This window comes from Limanda limanda, chromosome 6 (assembly GCF_963576545.1).
Source record: "Limanda limanda chromosome 6, fLimLim1.1, whole genome shotgun sequence".
NCBI lineage: Eukaryota > Metazoa > Chordata > Actinopteri > Pleuronectiformes > Pleuronectidae > Limanda > Limanda limanda.
Genome location: NC_083641.1, coordinates 18,208,460 through 18,229,867, shown reverse-complemented (window position 1 = coordinate 18,229,867; position 21,408 = coordinate 18,208,460). Strand labels below are relative to the sequence as shown.

The 21,408-nt window shown below is 43.6% G+C and overlaps 1 protein-coding gene across 1 annotated transcript; it reads left to right on the top strand.

The window, feature by feature from the left end:
* Positions 1-3,570: 3,570 nt before the first annotated feature.
* On the top strand, positions 3,571-9,824 carry rhoub (ras homolog family member Ub). The gene is made up of 3 exons (XM_061072761.1): positions 3,571-3,967; positions 5,835-5,893; positions 7,858-9,824. Exons 1-3 carry the CDS (start codon positions 3,736-3,738, stop codon positions 8,311-8,313), a joined length of 747 nt encoding a protein of 248 aa, XP_060928744.1. The 5' UTR covers positions 3,571-3,735; the 3' UTR covers positions 8,314-9,824.
* The last annotated feature ends 11,584 nt before the right edge of the window (positions 9,825-21,408 follow it).

Genomic DNA, 21,408 nt, shown 5'->3' with positions numbered 1-21,408 from the left:
CAGCAGGTGCCTTTTTAACTGCAGGTTCCAGAGCATGATGTGATTCACAGTATTTACAGCTGCTGACAGCCACTCCCCCCCGCCCCCCCCCCCCCATAACAAACCACGTCTCACGTTCACCTGCACATAGACTCCCTGACAACGCTGTTTTTTTGTACGTGTACAATACTTGTGTGAAAGTACATGACGAGGGTATCTTATCCAGAATTGTAAGTCGATCAATTTTAGGATTAATACAAGTTATTCAGGATATACATTTTCCTTTTAGCTGTTGCTTTTAATGCTCTCTCCAAACATGTATCTGTTTTAAAGCCTTATTATTATTGTTCGATTCCCCCTTGTCCTGCAGTGAAAGCCTTGTTATGTTAGCAGACGTGATCATTAACATCCTAACACGTGACATGTGCTGCTAAGTGTTGGACCTACAGTAGCTGCACGCACAGCAGATTTCCCTACTAATAGAGATTATTATTTTGTCTTTCTTCCGAAGGGAACTTCAGTGATGTGAATGAAGATAGCGATGACATTAAATTCCCTTGTCTACCCGCACAGCTTGGCACATAGAAAAGATTAATTCACTGACTTTCTGTCACTTGTCTCGTGAAATCATATTTCAACAGAACAGCTTTTTTAATCAAAGTCAAAGTCATCAGAACTAATTCTAGATTTCCACATTTTTATATTGCTTTTGTGAATGATATTAAATCAAATGACTGTAAATGGGTGATTAAGACTTGTAGTGTTTGCTGAGACTAGAAAAGCACTATATAGATGCAGTCAATTTAAACAAAGAATTAGATTTAATGGATAAAGGAATCTGTAGTGTTTTTTTATTATTATTCAACCTAATTGCAGCTGCTTTTGTGTCACAGTAATGTCTCCTCTTGCTGCCGGATTAGGATTGCAGTACCTCTTGGTGGAGACAAGTCTGGAGGTGATACAGAAAGAAACTGTTTATTTCTGTCTCCACTGTTAAGGTCGAACCTGTCAGGCAAATTTATTGACTCATTATATTGGTGGAGCAATTATGAAATGAACAGCCCCTGGGAGCAGCAGCAGAGTTGACACTCACAAATTATTTAACTCTTTAAAATTAATCAAAATCAAAGTTCTTACACACATTATAGCAGTAGCCTGACTATATTGTATTTGTTAAAATAGCTAGAGTTTGAATCTTGGATAAATAAACACGCTGAAAAGATAAAACAAGGATAGTGTGAATATTTTTTTTTTAGAATTGATAGTCAACAAGCACTTTGATAGAAATACCTGTAAATCTATTTATTCATTAGAATCTATACTTTATTACCACACAACTTAGTTATTTGGAATTTGCCCATAATGAGACAAAAAACACAACATAACACATAACAAGAAAAGAAAACAAACACATAACCCCATAAAATCTGTCGATGTCCAATACAGAATAAATTCAGAATGAAATTAAATACAGTAAAGACTAGTGTAATTACAGTAGGATGTCCGGTGCTTACAAATACACAAAAATACAAAATACAAGTGGTAATTATTGCTTTGCATTGGAGAAGTGGATGAGTCAGTACTGATTCAGGATTGAGGTTGGTATCCAATCAGCCAATCATGAAGCAGCAGTGCAATGCATTGAATTGTAGATACAGGTCAGGAGCTTCTGTTAAGGTTCACATTAATCATGAGAATAAGGATAAATGACTTTGATTGTGACATGATTGTTGGAGTCGGATGGGCTGGTTCGAGTTTTTCTGAAACTGCTGATCACCTGGAATTCTCACACAAAGCTGTCTCTACAGTTTGATCCCAAATTGAAAGAAAACGAACCTCCACTGAGCTGCACATCTACGCACAGAAACACCTTGTTGATGAAAGACAGGGGTCAGAGGAGAACGTCCAAACTTGTTGGAGCTGACAGAAAGGTCACAGTCACTCAGAGAACCACTCGTTTCAACTGTGAGAGCAGAAAAACACTTTAACGCGTTGAAGCTTGAGGGGAATGAAGCTGAGGTGGACACAGGATCAGAAACACTGGACAGATGCAAATTAAAAATAAGTAAGACCCGAAGGATCTGGATTTCTGCTGAGGCTGCAGATGATCTGATCAGAATCCATAGACAGAATCTGCTTTTTGTCCAACTCTGGCCCCCTTAATACTAATCAATCATGACTGTCACAGCCTGTGTGAATGTTGCTGTTTATATGTTACCCTATATGTCCACGATTTTCCCTTTTCTAATGGTTACTTTTAGCATGACGGTTGAAGCATGTCACAAAGAGAAAGTCATCGGCTTCATGAACAGTTCAGTGAACTTCAGATGCCGCCACCGTCCCAAGATGTGAATCCAACACCTGTATGATGGTAAAACAGGAGATTGGTAACATAAGCATGTGTCTGTCAGATCTCTGGGAATTATCTGATGTGATCACTGCAACATTAAGCAGAATCTGAAAGGAAAATCTCCAACATCGTGGGGATGAACTGAGGCTGTTTTCAGAGCAATGGGAGGCCCTGCCCATTATTAACATGGTGTTCCCAATAAAGTGCTCAATGAGTGTAAAAGCAACTAGACTGAAATTAAGGACTTTATCGTATCTCACCTGATGAGCTGAGCTGGAACTGGAACTTCATTGTTTTTGAAATCCCCTTATTAAAGGCACATAAATCAAATCTATAATTCAATCAGCCTGCATTACCCAAAGATGTGCTCGTAGGTTTCAGAAAAACACACATTATATAATATAATTTTCCTCATGATGTGAGGTCATATCAGGAAATTATATTTCCCATCATTAAGGAACTTGTGATTGTAAATATACAACAGAGGGTCAAATGGTACTTTATGTGTGTATTTATATTCTCAGATTTAAGGTAAAGGTCACACATATGCATTTCCACATGAAACCTGTGGAGCTGTGGATTCTGGGCCCTTCACAGGCCTCACTTGCTCACTCTTTGCTCTTCCTCTTGTCCACAAGGGGACGACAACAGGCAAGACATCGCCTCCTTCCCATTTTCCAGCTGTTAACTGAGTCTGGCTTTTCTTTTAGTTCTGAGAAACAACATCTCGCTGGTCACTGGTCAGTTTGAAAAAACTACCCAATCAGGAGGAAAGTTAAGTTTGAATCTGTCTCATACAAACATCTTGTGGCTGAGCTGTGATCTCATATTTTGTTCTATGCAGCAACTACAGTTTGGCTGCATCTTCCAGACTCAGCTGGCCACAGAATAAAGTAGGTCAGGTGGTCTGACTGGGTTTGAAATTTAAGTAATTTATGTGTCAGGTTTACTCTCTGGCACAGGGTCGCACACACTGAACTGAGCAGATACATAATATAAATAATAAAAATAACAGGCAATAATAAAATAAACAATATCATTTCTATAACAATATGATTTCTCCAAAGAGTAAAGCACAAATAATCTCACATAGTGTATAATAAAAGAAAACTTGTTGGCACTCATTTCCAACTTCAACCTGTGCTCAGCCCTCCTCTGCTGGGAGGGAAGTGGGTGGGATTAGTCAAATCCATGAGTGGATATATCCCCGGTTTGGATCCGCCCTCAGAAGCTCACAGCTCGGGGTTGCAGTCGGGCTTAGGTCGGGATGGTGAGAGGAGTCTCTGGATCTGACAGCGAGAGGAGCAGCTTTACGCACCAGCAACATTTGGCCTTACCCGAGCCAGAGCAGGAGCCCGGGTCTCATGGTGGCTGCTTCCTCCGCCGGTGAAGCACTGGCCGATTGAATGTCACCTCCGCCGCTCTCCATGGATTACGGAAAGGCCATGGCCCCCCCGGTGCCCCCCCACAACCCGCTCAGCCCGCAGCCCGCCCGGCCGGGCACGACGCCCCAGGAGCGGCTGCTGAAGTGCGTCCTGCTCGGCGACGGAGCGGTGGGCAAAACCAGCCTGGTGGTCAGCTACACCACGAACGGATACCCGACCAGATATGTCCCCACTGCGTTTGATGACTTCTCGGGTAAATAATCAGAATCTACTGCCATTTTTCTGTACTTTACGCATAATGATTTAATTGCAAGCAGGGGAACATGTAGTGTAGAAACGCGTTTTTCAGAGGTAAATCGGTTTCTTCCTACCTGCCTGACTCAGTTCCATCTGACACGAGTTAAAGAATAACTCCCACCCGTCCACTCTGCCAACCCCTCCTATTATTCCACTGTTGTTATAGATTTGTTCTTGTTTCCTACACTATCTCTCTCCCATCAGTGTTGATGGACAGCCGGGTTTTCCTCCCTGGATGTAGCCAAGGTTTCCATTTGGCACGGCTCCTTTTTTCCAAACGGTCTCACTAGTCCCAGCAGGTTTTGTTCCATGAAACATAGGAAGAGTGAAGAAAGTCCTTCCAATGGGGACACGTGTTTTAAACCGATCCGAGCTGGCACGAAGAGATAATACACCTGTGACCTGTTGATCACCTCCTTGGCTTCATGATCATATCTCTTTGGGAAACTCTTGAGAGACTCTACAGGATGTATAAGAGAAGAGAATAAGATGTGATACCACTGCATCACACAGATGATAGATGTTTATTCTTATCTAGAATTTAGGAAACATTACTTGGCATTGTCTCCATGCACACCTCAGTGTTTGTGTCAATAATCTAAGTTAATTCTCTGACGTTACTCTGAAATCCAGGAAAAACTTAGTCAAAACAAATCCTGTAAAACACTCACTGGGAACACACACACACACACACACACACACACACACACACACACACACACACACACACACACACACACACACACACACCGCCCTCAGACAAACCCTGGCTCAACCCTCCCATACAGGCCGCTCTCTGGTTCAGGGGTTTTGGATTGCACAACTCGGCCTATTGTTGTCAGCCTTGACCCGCGAGCCCTCTCCTCTACACTGGAATGGGCACATCTGTCGCAGTGGCTCTGAGGCAGGGATTGTCTTTCGCCGTGGCCTGACAGAGAGCGATTGTGCAGTTGGGGCCCTCGCTGGTGATGTCATCTCTCCGTGCCCGGGATCATAGTGTCCTCTTGAGAAAGCTTACTTCTGAGCACTTACGCAATGCCACAGGTGGCAGAGACGCAGAGGAGCAGGGAGGCTGGGAGAGGGGACGATGAGAGGGGAGTTTTGGTCCTGGAAATCAAAGAGCTATCATATGTCAGGGATTAGGAGCTGATTACACCCTGACAGCTCTCGCTTTCTCTCTCATTCTCTCTTTCCTTTCTTCCTCTCCTCTCTTTCTGCTCCTTCTCTTTCTCTTATAAAAGCATTGTGTGCCACATGCCTGTCTTCTTACATGACCAGTTCCAGCAGGCTCTTTGATCAGGTGCTATGACCAACCACTCCAGGCGTAGTGTAAATGTTTCCATGTGCCTGCTGCTCTGCATTGTGCAGCGGAGAATAAATGGCCCTATAATGAAACCGGCTGGAAGGTGACTCATCCACTTCTCCAATCTGGAATTGAGGCTGATTGGAAGAGAGTCACAGGGCAAACAAAATCTGCTTCTTTTTTCTTTTTCCTTAAACTCATCTGTTAGTCAGCCTCGGAGTGGGCCTCTGTCAAAACACAACAGAGAACAAAGCTCAGGAACAGTAAAGTGTGTTATGGTCCCGACAGTAACTGGCAGAGTGGGTGGGCGAGACGGAGCGGGCCGTCTGTGAGCTGCAGGAGCACAGCAGGGGGTCTTTGTGTTTGCAACTGGCTGGCTTTTGTTTACTCCAGAGAAGATTGTGGTGGGTGGGTGGTTGTGTGTGTGTAGTGTGTTAACTACAGAAGGGGCAGGTGGAGGCTGATGCACAGAGTTTAGAGTCTAATGTTTTTCTCTCTCTGTCTGTTTCTATGTCAACAGCTGTGGTTCAGGTGGATGGAAACCCGGTGAGACTACAGCTGTGTGACACTGCAGGACAGGTGAGTTATTACACGTACGCACACACACACGCACACACACAGACACTGTGTATGGCCCACATGTCTATCAACCTTTGCTCCACTTACAGTAAATGTCACATTTTATCAATGACAGTGTATCATCCATATCTCTGGCTGACACTGAACTACGTCAAACACTGTTGGATGAATTCTTATGTAAATTTGTACCATTTATTAATCTTTTAGATGATTTTATTAAGCAATACATTCCAAACATTTGCCTCTTCCAACCCCTCATTTGTTGGATTTCTCTATTTTTATACATTTTAAAATCAAACAAACGGAATTTGAGGGTCATTTCAACTGTTTGTGGATATTTAATTGGGTTGCATGGGCGGCTGTGGCTCAGGACATGAGGTGGGTTGTCTTTTAATTGGAATGTTGGAGGTTCGATCCCCGGTTCGTCCACTCCACATTGAGAAGTGTTGGTCAACATACTAAATCCCAAATTGTATAAATGTACTGTATGTAAATGGGTGAATAAGACGTTAAATGTTTGCTGGGACTAGAAAAGCGCTTTATAAATGCAGTCTTATTAAACAAAGAATTTGATTTAATGGAAAAAGAAATACAAGTTGAATCTGTATGGATTTTTTTATTATCAATCGGTCCAACAGCAGCTGCTTTTGTGTCATAATGTTGCTAGTATCTCCTGGTGGAGACAGGACAGGAGGTGATATAGAAAAAACTGTTTCTTTCTGTCTCCACTGTTATGGTCCAACTTGCCAGGCAAAGTTATTGACTCATTATATTGATGGGGAACAGCTTGTGAAATTTGTGTGTGAATTTCTTCGGGGCATGGGTGGTTAGATATCCAACCTAATGGAGCCCTGCCCCCGGGAGCAGCAGCATATTTGAAATTCACAAACACTGCGAAGGAACTGCCAGTTCTACGCACAATCAAAGAGACTTTGGCAGTAAAGTGGAACGAGGCATTTGTACAAGCCCATAATACATGTAAAACCTCACAGCATGTTGCAAGCTGCACACAGTGTTAAAGCTGAACTCACACACACACACACAAACACACACTCCCGAACCCACACTCCGACAAGCTTGGGCAAATATGGGCGGATAAAAGTCCACAAACACTTAGTGTACTGATGCAATTTCATAAGAGGCGAGCTTGTGCCAGAAATAGGTCGGGGTGTGCCAAAAAAGAAAGAAAAGATGACAAAGAAAGAGCGAGGTAGAGAGCGATAGAGCGAGTGAGGCAACACAGAAAAGATGGAGAACGTCTGGAGAAAGACGATAACAGCTGCCGCCAGAGCTGATAAACAAAGCTGCTCCGTACGCAGAGATGTTGATACGTCTGTACGTGATGCAGATGGATCCACGTCATGGGATCACAGAGCATAGCCAAAGTTTGTGCGGGGGGGGAAAGAACAAGCTGATAAGTGTCCGCGGCGTTTGTTGAGCCTCAACAGTTTTCCACATGTTGACGGTTTGAGTAACTGGTTGTGTCTGCAGATTTGAGTTGTGTTTTTGAATTACAAAGGAGTTGGCACAGGGCATTGTGTAGGGATCAGGAGATGTGCCCTGGGAAGGAAAGAGTTTAGAGAGGAGAGCCGGCTTTAATCTGTGTACCCAAGGATGTGGGAGGTCCTTGTTCGTCACAGCTGTGTGGCTCCAAACTGTTAATTTAAGACATTTGCTGTAGATGATATAAATAAAGGGTTAGGGCTTTGTATGATGTGTATTAGCCCAATATAAACACTGTTTAGACAGTTTGGCATCAAACAATTGTTTTTTTTCTGGTGTCTTGGTGCTTGAGTGTGTTGACCAGTGAGGTGACGACTGACAGTGGGTTGTGTCTGTGGTCTGTCTGTGTGGGAAGTCGAGGGACATAATCACAAAGGAAAGACTTTGATCAGAGCCCAATGGAAAATATCACGACCTGGAACATCTCCACATTTCTAACTTTCTGTTTCTGTCTCCATCAGGACGAGTTTGACAAACTCCGGCACTTCTGCTACAGTCGGACGGACGCCTTGCTGCTGTGCTTCAGCGTGGTCAGCCCGGCCTCCTTTCAGAACGTCTGGGAGAAGTGGGTGCCCGAGATCCGACGCCGCTGCCCTCTCACGCCCGTCATCCTCGTGGGAACGCAGTGCGACCTGCGGCAGGACGTCAAGGTGCTGATCGAGCTGGCGAGGCGGAGGGAGCTGCCGGTGCAGGAGGAAGACGCCAGAGCGCTGGCGGAGAAAGTAGGAGCTGTGACGTACATTGAGTGTTCGGCACTGACGCAAAAGAATCTGAAGGAGGTGTTCGACGCGGCCATCGCCGTGGGGCTGCGGCACTCCGACAGGAGAGCCCGACGGGAGAGGAAGGTCCGCAGCACGGCTGATAAGATGAAGATGCTCTCCAAGTCCTGGTGGAAAAAGTACGTGTGCGTCCAATAGGGACGGAGGAGATTCATTTTCCTGTGACCGATACAAAAACTGGAACTGCTGACTTGTCTGGAGGGCTAACATGGATGTACGAACTTCTATTTCTACATACAACTGGACGAGCCCAGATGTGCCGGCCAGAGCAGCTTTAACTCAGTGGAAGAACAGATGAACAGAGGCGGAGCGGCCTCTCTGAGCTGCAGAGTGGTTTCAGCTCTGGCATGGCTTCTCCCTGACCATTAAACTCCAGTAGATGCCTGAAAGACAGAGACCATGAGGCTGTAACCACTGTCTGCTGCTCAGAGCCAGACTCAACTGTTAAATATGACTGTGACCAGCGCTCAACCAAAAATTATGGAGCTAATAAATATTTACGGCACATGGACTGCACATCGTACTGATCTGGTCCAAAGGAAATGTGAGCTGGACATTGAGGCGGCGATGTTATGTACTAAAAGTATACTCCTCCTTTTTATTCTGATTTGATGCCTTACTTTAAAAAAAAGTATATTACTTTATGTTCTACACTGTAATCGCGCACCAAACACTTCTGATGGAGGCTCATCTTAAATCAGAGATACTAAAAAATTTAAGTGCACATTTTCAAAATCCAAGTAAAACTTCAATGACAGTTTGGTAAGAATCAGATTTGAACTATTGTAACTCATTCACTGTTGAATCACAATCAAATGTACACGAGTATGAATTTATGTGAAATCGATGAGTTGTTGAGGAACGACTGGTTTGAGCGGTGGATCTTGTTTGGGAGCTGTCACATCAGTTTGCCCCCCCCCCCTCCCCCCCGCTTGTGTCTGTGCCACATGTTGATTCAGCTGTCGCACTGTTGGTCAACCACACAGTCAGAGTTCTGTAAGCTCCTCACCAATACACAACCTGCAGCGTGGAACACGTGTCTGCTGTAGGGTTTAAACACTTTGACTGAAAACTGTTTCTTCATTTTCAGGCCTTCTGGTTTCCGCTGTACATTGTCCTTATCAAACAGTCCAAACATATCACTGAAGTCTTGCCATGCAATGGCCTTTGTACCGGTGGTGTGGAAACTTGTGCTGCTTGTGACGTAAATCCGAAATGGCCGATCCGCACTACACACCACTGGTTTAGACGATCACAGGGTCTTTCCTTGTAGTCGCCGCCTTAAACAGATCCTGATCTGTCTTTATTTCCCTAATCATAAAGTGAACCAGGTGAAATCACCAAAGAGACTGACTCTTATGTTTTGCTTCTTATTTTTCAGAAGCACGTCAACTCAGCTCTGTCCACTTATCTGTTCCTTCTGGGCCGATAAGCGATCAACAGCGATACAGAGCAGATGTATGAAAACACACAACATGTCATTATGTATGTTACATAGTAATCACTTAAGATGTTTTAATGTCACCTGAGCTGTCCGACTCTAAACGGTACTTTTAACGGTGTGAGCGTCTCAGTTGGTGTCTGATTCTGGCGTGAAATGATTTTGTTGAGCTGTATGAGCGGAACAAAATAAAATGTGAAATATTTAACCTGTTTTTGTTTTACTGTTGATGCTTCCATGGAGATTATATCTCGACTGTCACACTCACTACGTTTACATGATGGCAAAAACCCGATTTCGGCCGAAATCGGGTTTCTCTATCCATGGGGGGTTAACTGCTCTATCTCAGGGTACATGGCACTGAGAAATCCGACTCTTGTCCGAAAGCATTTCATACCCCGCTACGATAGGTGGCGCTGTTTTCATTACAGCTAGTGGTGATACAGCCATTTCCGCTTGACCTCGTCACCACTAGCAACCATAAACAACAACAGCCTTCAACTCAGCATGCGAGAAAGATGACGAACGGAGAGCAAGGTGAAGCTACGTCCCTCTACATGATGTTGTGCATGTTTCTAGGAGTACTGCGAATGCGAACGGCGCATTTGATTAGAATGGTAATGGCGAGTGCCGGCCGGCACCGGGCAGCGACATTTTATCTACGTGTCGACTTCCGGGCCACGGCCAGGGAGGGAGGGAGGGAGGAGGGAGGGGGGGCAGGATCTCAAGCATGCGCAAAGACGTCTTCTCCAGTTGTTGTCTAGCTTCCAGAGTTACATGCGCGCGTTGTCCGATATACAGCCAAATCCGATCTACTTATCTGGGGGTGGTTATCCGACTTCAGTCGGACACAAGAAATCTAGATTTGCGGAGTTACATGACATGGATCTTCGATTGAAACCGGACAACGCCAGAAATCGGGTTTCAATCGGACACATGTAACCGCAGTGACTGTTGAGGATATGGAGATAAGGGAGGAGGGGGGCTTATTTGTGCATTGTCTAGGGTCAAAGGTTATGAGCGAAGGGATAGGTGTTTTGACAGAACACATGATCACTTATCACATCTCGAAGGGCTTTCTGGAAACTGATAAGCAGAAGGGGCTGGCTCTTTCAAAGAATACTTCAAAGGTGATTGGATGGCTGTTGCTACACATAAATATATTTGTCATCCTATGGCATGGTCACAAATGCCTCCTTAGAATTATTATACTCTATATATTTTGCTCCAGTTAATTTACAACACAGGATAAAGGGTATTGTACAATACAAAAAAGACACTAAAGTTAAACCTATAAATAGGATTGACTCGTGTTGACAAAAGACTACATTTTTATAAAGTTGGTAAAGAGTTAAATGCGACTTCAAAGTTTTCGCCTCAGAGGTTTTGTCGGCACCGAGACTTCTAACTATGCAGGATCATATGATTGTAATTGCCTAAAATAGGCTTTTCCTTCTATTCATAGCTATGTGTCTACACCGCAGCGTACAACAATGGGCCGAGAATGAGAGTCAGCTAGGTATCCTGTGCTTGTTTAGAAGCACTAATGATAGGGCTGGCAGCTGAAAGGGAGTTTGTGTCGTCTGGCAGACTGCAGATCAGCTCGTTGTCCAGCCTCAGAGCGGCTGAACCTAATTAAGGAGCGGTGCCAACGTGGTCTCATTACGACAGTCGAGGTGGCTCCACTTTCCACCAATATTTCAGCAGGAAATAACCCATTGTTGAGTCTCGGCAAGGCAGCCATCTTGCGAGACGTCCCCTGATTTAGCTTTGCGGCTTGTGTGTTAGACTTTAATATCTACCTGTCAGCCCGAAGTACAGGTTATTGTCTGCGGCAAGAATTTGGAGCCGTCAGTCATGAGTCAGGAGATTTAAAAGGGACGAGGTCGTCGCCGCTCTCAAATTTCCCGGCGAGAGTCTTTGTCCATGAGCAAGTCTCTCTGTACTTATTCAAACTACTTAATCCAAACAGCAATACTGTCTCTGAGGTAGAATTTATATTATAGGTTACATATAAATCAGAAGAGCTCAGTTCTGACTAAATATATATGGGGTATTTGTGTAGCCATGTGTAAATATAAAACACACCAATGTGCCAACATCATCAAACCCTTTAAGGCCATGGAGTGTGTGTAGATCCTGTGGTAATCTAACTATTCTTCATGCATTGGAGCCATTTAGTGGTTATTGAGGCAACAAACCAACGTTTACATGACCTCCGACATTCAATCCGATGCTTCCACTATCTTTGCCCATGGAGCTGCTCTGTCTCTCTCCGGGTCTGCAGCTCTAATATCTGTCCTCAGTTTGAAGGGGAAAACCAGTATTGTAGAAATGTTGAGGTCATGAGTCTAAATCCCGAAAGCACGAGTGAATAAGGCCTTTTAAATAACTTTTGTAATTCAAAGCCCTCAAATGTTTTTTGTACATTTTGATCTCACAGGATCGTGTAAGTGTTTTTTTTTTTTACGGTATTCTTTACATGCAGGCTGGTATTGTAGTGGTTAACACTATTATCTTAAATACTCCTAATGCCACTTTCATAGAATCTGTCCATTCAACTGTAAAGTGGGAAATAATTAGCTTCCGTCTACCCAGCACCTAATATCCTTTTAAAAAATGGCCGATGTACACTTTTTTTATAGATTAAACAAACAAACCAGTCAAGACCCAGGAATGTATTGGTTTATAAACAATGACGTCAGCAACCCAACAACTTGTGAACCAAAACCTTCAGACACTGTTGTTTACGACTTGTCGATGGTGTTTGTATGAATTTCTCCCAGGCGGGAACACGTTTTTCAGATTATTCGGACACCACATGAACACACAATCTGGCTAAAATAAAAGCAGCATGTGTAACGTGTGTGTTATTGTAATATATTATAAACTCTCCTTGCTGTCTTGCAAACCTCTCAGACTGTTTAAAAAAGTATCCCCGGCAGCTACAGCCCCGCATGGATCAAGGCTGAAGAGAACCTTCTTACATGAATGCTCGGTGAGATAATGGTGTGAAATGGGTGGCCGTGTCAACCGAAGCCTGTTGAAACTCAAATGGTCGTTGAACTTTTCAGTCCTGTAAACCCTCCACCTTACGTAACTTCTGAGAATCATTTAGGTAACAACTGAACTCTGACTCCACATGAAAGAGCTGCTCCATAATCAGTTTTGATGTCTTAAAGTTGCTGAAGGATTTCTCGGCCCCCCTCAGATAATTACCCACGCTGGAGCTCAGCCCATCGGGCGGGATTACCGGGGAACATAAATCATGTCAAGCGGGTCTGTGGGGTGCGAAGGGATCCAAGCAGCAGACTGAGGTCCACTTTGTACATTGTCTTTAGGATTAGCTGCCGCCCAAGCTCTTGTAATGCAATGCAATACGTCTGAGGCCCTGATTAAATGACACAGATTTAAGCAGTAATTTAGTGCAGTTCGTTTTTCTTGAGAAAAATCTGCCCTTACAATAGTTGTTCCCTTCCTCTCCTATGTTGACTGGATCCTGTTAAATGTGTCAGGACCTCAATGTGATTATGACCCATCGGTTTACTGAGAGGCGAGAATAGAGTAAGGATGAATCATGGCCTTGTGGCGAGTTCTAAAATAAATCCTGAGTGCATTTGGGCATCTCTGTAGGTCTGCTTTAATATCTATTCTTGAATGTGATCTCATATCTTTTTCACTGTGTTATTTATAAAAACAAATGGTGACGTCAAGTGATTCCTTACACGGAAAGCGAAGTGATCTCTCAGAAAAAAAAATCTGATCCTCAGTTTCAGTGTCTTCTCTGTGTGTGTTTTGGTTTTTACAGCCAAAAACGTTACTGTTTTAGTTCACCTGTCGCTTTAACCAATGATTTCTAGCATCAAGTGGCAGTTTTCTGAGAAAAGACTAATGGACAGATACAGTTTGTGACTAGCTGGCCACCACAGGGAACTAATGAGCCTGAAGTTTCCCTCAAGCATCGAAACTTATATTCACCAGATTTCCAGAAACATGAGAGGATATCATGTGACGTCAAGTATCTGCTGTACAGACGACGGTTGCCACAAGGTCACTTTTAAGTCATGTTTCCAATTCTCCTGAAACTCATCTGCTTTGAACAGAAAAGTTTGAGCATATGCAACCATTTGTGAAGAGTGAAGGGAAGACAGTTTGAAAATGTTTGTAACGTGGAGAGAGATCTGAAGAGTGAAATCTGGTTTTAGCCACAACAGATAGGATCTGCCTTGATGTTCATGTGGACATGTGAATAAAACATGTAACCGTCTGTTAGCTAACACACTCGTTGCATGCTACAGTATGGCGTTGCTCGCGGGATTATGTTTTAATAAGCTTATGTAAACACCCCCCACAGTGCGGTCTCATTATGTGAAGCTAATTGAGTCGCTCTGTCTCTGGGTCAGCGGGGTCTCTTGGAGCAACTCATTGTTTTGCTATGCAGAGGCCCATCTCTGCCTTGAGAACATCTGTCCTGTGGTCTGTGGAACACGTGTCTCTCCTGCAGGCACACTGTGTGGACGTGCACATCTTTATATCGTTGCACTTGCACATGTGCGTTGTTTTTATGTGTACTGTAGTTGGTTTAGCTGTTGCCTTAAGGAAGAGGTATCTGTAAAAGTCACAATAAAGTACAGGGTAAAGCAAATTATTTGCACCACTAATCTCGACATTTGTCAACCTGATGTACCTCAGTCCTTTGTCCTTTCCCCCTCAGTTTTCTTCTCTTCTTAGTGTCCTGGAGCCTGGCTTAGTCTTTAGTCTGTCTCTATGTGCTTGTCTTTCATTGTGTGTCCTTGTTGTCCTTATAATGTTCATGCTCTCAGATGATAAATCTTACTGACTTTAAGGGATAGTTCACACACAATGGGACTTAGGGACACTGGCTGACGCCACAGGAGCAGTGTGGAGGCTTTTTCTGTTTTTTTCTGTTTTTATTTTTACATTTTAAGAAGTGGTTGCTATTTAATTCAAGTGTATTGGATTTGGCTGCAAAACTAATCATTGCTTAAACTCCAGAAGTATTTTGTGGACTCAAACACATCACCCACCCCTTCATCGGCATAGGTGTGAGTAGGGGGGAGTAGAACATTTGTTGAATTCTACACTACTTGACCAATACTTTTACTTATAACCAACAACAACCTCAGCTGACTCTGTGTTAAGTGCTGACTAACCACAGTAAAATCAGCGTTTCAGTATTGTCATCATGAAGATGTTGGCATGGAGACATTAGCACTTAGCTCCAAGCATTGGTTGACATATTGACTCACATGACTCGTGGTCTTGTTTAGATGATAGTTCCAGGAGTTTTGTACCTCAGCCTTATCTGTAAATGATTGATAGGGACAAATATTTGCAAAAAGTCCACTATTGATCTGGATTGTTTACCTGAAAACTCTGCAACACCACCGGGCATTCATCCAAATCAATGTCTCCCATTAGCAGTGTCTGACAACACTCAGGATAGTGTTATATCCTATCAGTTTGTTTGTGTTACTGTCTTGTGTTTTTATCTATGTTAAGGATTTAAATACTTAAAAGTCACAACATGACGAAAATAAACTAAACAATGTTTTTAAACTCGATCTTTTCTGCGATTCTGAACAAATGGAAGTTGAATCTAAATCTTCTTGTTCTGGCTCGTCCTTGAATACCGTGTGAGCTCCTGGTCGTCTGTGGGGAGTTCATCGCCATCTGGACTGAACTCTCACTTCCGGTTTTATTGTATTTTTCACTCACTCTGTTCATGGACTCCAGCTTCACTTCCTCCCATTGTTCAGTTTCCCGTCATTGTACTCATCTCACCCGCACCCTATCATAGATCACCCAGTATTTATAAATACACCTGCTCACGCACGACGTCCCAGACAGATTGTCTCTGTGGCTTTGTGATGTCGAGCTGTCTGGGGTTCACTCCTCGTGTACACAACCACAGTTTTTGTGTTTCCGACACGGCCTGTTCCCTGTAAGTTTGCCACCTTGTTCTGGTTTTAGTTTTGGTATTTTTTGATATCTCCCAGTGCATTCCCTGAAACCTTTGAATAGCCGACTGCCCGTCCCTTGTATGACCTTTGCTGGCATTCAGAGGTAATCTCTGTTCTTGTTGCAGTCATCACATAAATGGTATTAGTCGATATTAGAAATGTCGGCTTCAGTACCACTCTTATATAACTTATAGTTTGGCTGGCTTTTAAAGGAGACAAATTATGCTTATTCGTTTTTTCTTTCCTCTGGTATGTGAAAGTTATGCAAAAGTTAAGCTCCTGAAACGCCTCGTGAGTAGTGCAGCTGATACTTCTGATACATGCTGTAGCTGCCGGTCTGGCACGCTCCTTTCCAAAGGCAGGTAAAGTGATGGCAGGAATTTCTCAAATGCACTGGAAGCTGTTGGCCAATCAGAACCTAGTGGTCAAGCTGGCCAATCAGAGCAGACTATTGGGGAGGGGGACCTTAAAGACCTTAAAGAGACAGGGACTTAAAACCAACCATTTAAGACAGAGGCTGAAATGAGGATCTGCAGTAATGGACAGTATAAGGAAATCGATCTCTTAACATTAGAGTATGTAAACCGTTATGAACCTGAATATGACCATTATGTTCCTCCTTTAAAGTAGCTTGACTTAAAAACAATTGCTCTGAGATGGAATGTAAAAACATCGGCCTTGTTTTAGTCAGAAAATGTCGCTTTTCTCTTTGATCCAATAAGTTTCCTCAGCCAAGGGGGTTATCCTTTCATCTGCGTTTGTTTGTTTGTCCCTCTGTAGCCAGATCATGTAAAAACAACTGGATAGATTATTACATAATATGGTTGAAGCATATGTTATGGGTCAGGAGGGAATCTATTAAATTTGGTTCTGGATCAGAGGGGGATGTGAAGTATTGTGAAATAGGGTGTTTTCCAACTATTTTCATTGATTTCTCAGCGAATAATTCATGGGTCTTGATGAAACACACACATTTAGGGGAATTCTAATTAGGACTGTATGCAATTTGGTGCAGATCCAAATAAAAATCCCGATATAATGAATTAAAATGTGGTTTCATAAGGGGACCTTTGGGAGAGGCATGTTCTCTGAGTTGTGAAAGTAGAGGATTAAACAAACATGCCAAGGACTCATCCCTTTTACTGCTTCATGCCCGAATACACACACATACATGTGTGAGCTTGTCACATGTACCTTTTATGATACATTGTTTTTAAAGAGGTAAACAAGGAAGGAGGTTGCGTAACTTCGTGGTTTATGGTCGAGCACACAGCTGACACGATAATTGAGCTGTTACAGATGGATGGAGATGACAGACGTGGCTCCATATCTGCTCCTTATCTGCACCTCTGCAGCACAATAGAAACTCCACTGAGGATTGCTGTTAATAATTAGCTCCACTTATGTCAGGACTTCACATGTTGTCTCTGAGGCTCAAGCTGTAAATATTTTGGGATTTATCCTCTCTGGATTTCAGCAGACACTAACCAGATGTTGATAAGGAGAGAGCATCTGCTGCTTGCGTAATGTCTCAAGTTGCCGGCACTTTACTCGCTTTCCCCATTTAGTGCCAAGTTGAATCCAGGGCATGAAAAGCAGTGCTTCTCTGATTCTATAGAAAGCGATATGGCTGATGTAACTGGAGCACAGGAGGAGAGGCTGCAGGCTCTAACTCAATAAGGATGTGATTTCTTTTTTTTTCTAAAGTTTTTCTTCCCTCGGCAGATCATATTCTCTCCGGTTTGAATCCAACTGTACGTCTGATGTCACTGACGGAGACTGTGATTGGCTCACAGCTGCAGCCCACTTGGCTGATGTTATCTGATTGGCCTCCTGAGACGTGCATTGTTCTCTGTGTAGCAATGGCTCTTGGCTGTAGTGACCTCATTTGCTCTGGGACGTATGTGAATGTTTTCTACTCTTTTCCTCCCTCCTCCCCCCCCCCCTGTCGCTCTTGTTTATATCCATCGCTCGACCCCTCTCTCTGCTGCCGTTATCACTTGCTCTCTGTTTATCAGTTGATTCTGTTGGTGTTCCCTCCATCCTCTGTTTGATTGCTGACAGCCGGAGATGCTTTGATCCCTCACACGGAACAGATAAGGGTTCAGGTTGTGTGTGTGTGTGTATGTTCTTTTATCCCTACACCCTCATTTAGGCCCTGTTTTCCGCTGGCCTTCATGAATTGCGTGCTTTACCACTATTTGGACTGCAAATCCAATAGCCTTCGGGTTGACTGATTTACAAAGGACAAAAGCACCTTAGATAACACCTAGGTGACTCAAAGGTTTCAATATCGATCACTCACACTGACTGGGAACATTCAAACATCCGCACGTAGGACTCGCATTATCAACAAAAGTACCATTTTCTTTCCTTAAATAAACAAACAGCGGTGAAATCAGTCCACAGGTTCAGCGGTGAGCGATAATGTCGGAGCTGATTATTGACTTGACCCCTGTGACCCGTGAGAGGCCTCAGTTCAACAGGGCACATGGACCAAAGCGTTCCTGGTTGTAAAAGTAATGGTGGATCATTTTGTTCCACACATGCAAGACTGACTGAGCCTTGTGATTCAGAGAAACAGTGACACTATTTCAAATCCCAAAAACCATCTAGCGGCTGTAGGATTCAGACTTTTGTGCATCAGGTGCAAACGAGGAAATTGTGCGGCATTGTAATCGAGCCCTTAAGTGTGCATGAGAGAAAGAATGAGAGCTAAAGAAAAATGCTGAGACTGACTCTCATTTGGTGGAGCACATGCACCAGCTGGACCTCGATACTGAAGCTCAACAACACGATCACAACTGCACAGATTCTGGCTAAAAATGAAAGCGCTGGAGCAAGATTGCAGAGCCTGCCTCAGGGATATTTTGGCCTCAGTTCTGGAAAATAGAAAGAAGTGGAGACTGGGCGTCTATCTTGATTTACAGTCCGTGGTTCAGATATGTTTGTTGCCCTCAGGGTGAATTCTATTCACATCTCTGATCCTCTTTTCATTTAACACCATCCAACGTTTACCTTTGTCCAATACTTTGGACCATGACACCGGTTTTGTCTAACCATGATGATAATGGTCTTCTAACCTCAATAAAAGTGATTTAAAACCAAACCTTGATGTTTCCTTAACCTTGACCCTAGCGGTAGTAGCAGTAATTATAACCCAGACCACGATCTTCCCCTGATCCTTACCACACGTGTGTTCTGCCTAAACCTAACCAATCCCTAACCGTAGCAGCATCCAATCAGGAAACGCTTGCATGTGTTGGTCTGGACCACAAATTATATTTTTTTACTTGTCGGAACTGTTATTAACTGAAACTTAATATCTAGTGGAAACTCTTGTTCTTTAATGCAGGTTTGATGGAATCATTTTTCCTTTCCTCAGGTCCTTGAATCCTCATTTCTTCATCTTTCTTCGATGCAGTGAAGATGCACAGTTCATACATTTTAATAACCTGAAACTGAGAAGTGTTTTATCGCCTTGCTATTTGTTTCAAACTGTTTGAAATCACTAAGTGGATCAGTGCAAGTGGCTGTGCGTGTCTCAGACTCAGTTCTTGGCTCCAGATCAACACATATGCTCTCCTGCTCAAACTGAGCAGACTCATCTCGACAGGAAACAGAACCAGGTCTGTCCTCTCCACTCGATTGCAGGCTACTTAACCGGTGGACGCATGAAATCTGTTGGACACATGAAATCTGGATCTGGGCCCCTGTGAGGCTTTAAACGTGATATAAGCCAAGTCCGATCCAGCTGTTGACAGGAACAGGGACAGTTATGTAAGCCCGTCTCTTCTCTCCCTATGAGACCCGGCTCCTCGCCTCACGCCACGCTATGCATAAGCCTCTTTATCGGTAACTGAGATAACACCTGCAGACGCGTTCCACTTGGCTGTCCCTGCGCAGTGGAGCAAATTTACATCCCGCTGAAGAACAGCAAGATTCAACTTGTGCTTTTGACGCACGTCCATGTCCTCCCCTCTTTTTCTTTTTGCACATTGTTGCAGGCTCTTTGATTTGTGTACTCGTGCACTCTGTCTCACCCTCTTTATCCTCCTCACACTTGGCAGTCGTTCCTCTGTCCTCTTTTGTTTCTTCCACACGCATCTCCGTCTTTAACCCCACACTCTGCTCTCTTTTCTAATGTTGCACTTCATCCCACTTCTGAATATCTGCATCCACTTCCCCAATCGAACACGGAAAACAAAGACTTATTCTTTTGGCCCCCAGAGGGACCGTTACCTTCCCTCTCCACCATCACAGTCCCCTTGTTTTTCCATTTCTTTTTGTTTCTCTCCAGCTCAAGGTTTCTTCAGGTTTCAGGGTTTTTTATCTCTACCAAAGAGGTAATGTTTTTATTGCTGTTTGTTAGCAAAATTATGCATGAACTACTGGCCCGATTTTACTTGAAACCGGGTGGACAATTCAAATTCATTTTTGGCATCGATCTGGACAAAAGGATAGATCCAGATTTTTTTATTTATCATTGGTTTTTGATATTTTCACAAAATTCCCAGAAAGAAATTCATGGATCTTGAAAAAAAGACAGAGTTAGAGGTCTGATATGAGTTTGTGGAATTTGGTGCAGCTTGATTGAACTTGAGGGGCCTTGGCGGAGGCAGGCGCTCTGTCCAGTTCACAAATGTTTTTAATGTTTTTTTCAATTGTTTTATCGCTCACTCATCTAAACTTTTTGTCACTCTCAGTTGTCCTATTCCTTCTTGTCACCCTTCTTTAAACTACAATAGTCATTATCACTCCATCCTCCGTCACCAACAGCAAAATCACTAACACACGTGCGCACACTCCGGAATCTGCCAGACTCATTTTATTCTCAACAGTGAACTCACACTGAGACTGTGTTTGTCCACTGAAGTCAAAAGGAGAGCTGCCCTCCATGATTGATTGCTCTGTAATTCCACAGCAACAACACAACGCACACTGAAGCCAGTGTGTTGGTGTGTCCGGCTCTGCACAGCAGGTAAGGAGCCCCCAGAGACAGATCACCTGATTGTCCCAAACAGCAGTTTGACAATCATCACCAGAGGATATAAATACTTCCATTTTTTTTTTCTTGAGTTTGATTGCGGAAGCCATTACCGGGATTCACAAAGATGCAGCGGCCCTAACTAGAGCTGAAATGCCCAGTGTGACCCTGTGACCTCAGCTCCCAACAAGCTTTTGAAACTTGAGAAAGCAGCCCTGACCTCCGACCTCCAGCCTCCCTCCTCCCACGGTAAGAGGAGCCCGCTCTCTCTCCCCCTTCGGACAGGATGTGACCTATAAGAGGAGCTCTGTAGGAGGGCCTTGACCCCAGACACTGTCCAGACTAGGTGTCTGGACCAACCTGATCTGAGAGCGTCAGGGTGAAGGCACAAACTGACAATAAGATGTAAGAGGTTCAGATAAAGGAAAGAACGATCAGTGTTTGTTCACTTCCTATCTTGTTTAACTGAATCGATCACTTAATTGATTAGTTGAGTGTCAACAACATAATCAGTAACTTTTGTTTTAAAATCGATTGATTATTTTTAGAATGTGTCGGGTTTATTTGCATGAACGCAACATCTTCTCTCGTTCCAGCCTGTCTGTGTCTTATGTCAGGGATTGCTAACCTGGGGGTCGCGACCTTCTGCCGGGTCACATGATAAACCCGATGGGTTCATGAATCACATAATGAGATGGTTTACATATATAATTGTGCGCTCCATTCCTTGCTTTGTCGTTTAACCTCTTTGGGCCTTGAAAATGTTCAGATGTGGCACTAGAATGTCACTAAATCCCCACCCAGGCCCAACAATCTTCATG

Excerpts from the sequence above, each read along its gene's own strand:
- rhoub (XM_061072761.1), top strand. The coding sequence starts at position 3,736 with ATGTCACCTCCGCCGCTCTCCATGGATTACGGAAAGGCCATGGCCCCC. Across the intron at positions 3,968-5,834 it reads TGCGTTTGATGACTTCTCGG|CTGTGGTTCAGGTGGATGGA; the intron begins GTAAATAATCAG and ends CTATGTCAACAG. Across the intron at positions 5,894-7,857 it reads TGTGTGACACTGCAGGACAG|GACGAGTTTGACAAACTCCG; the intron begins GTGAGTTATTAC and ends TGTCTCCATCAG.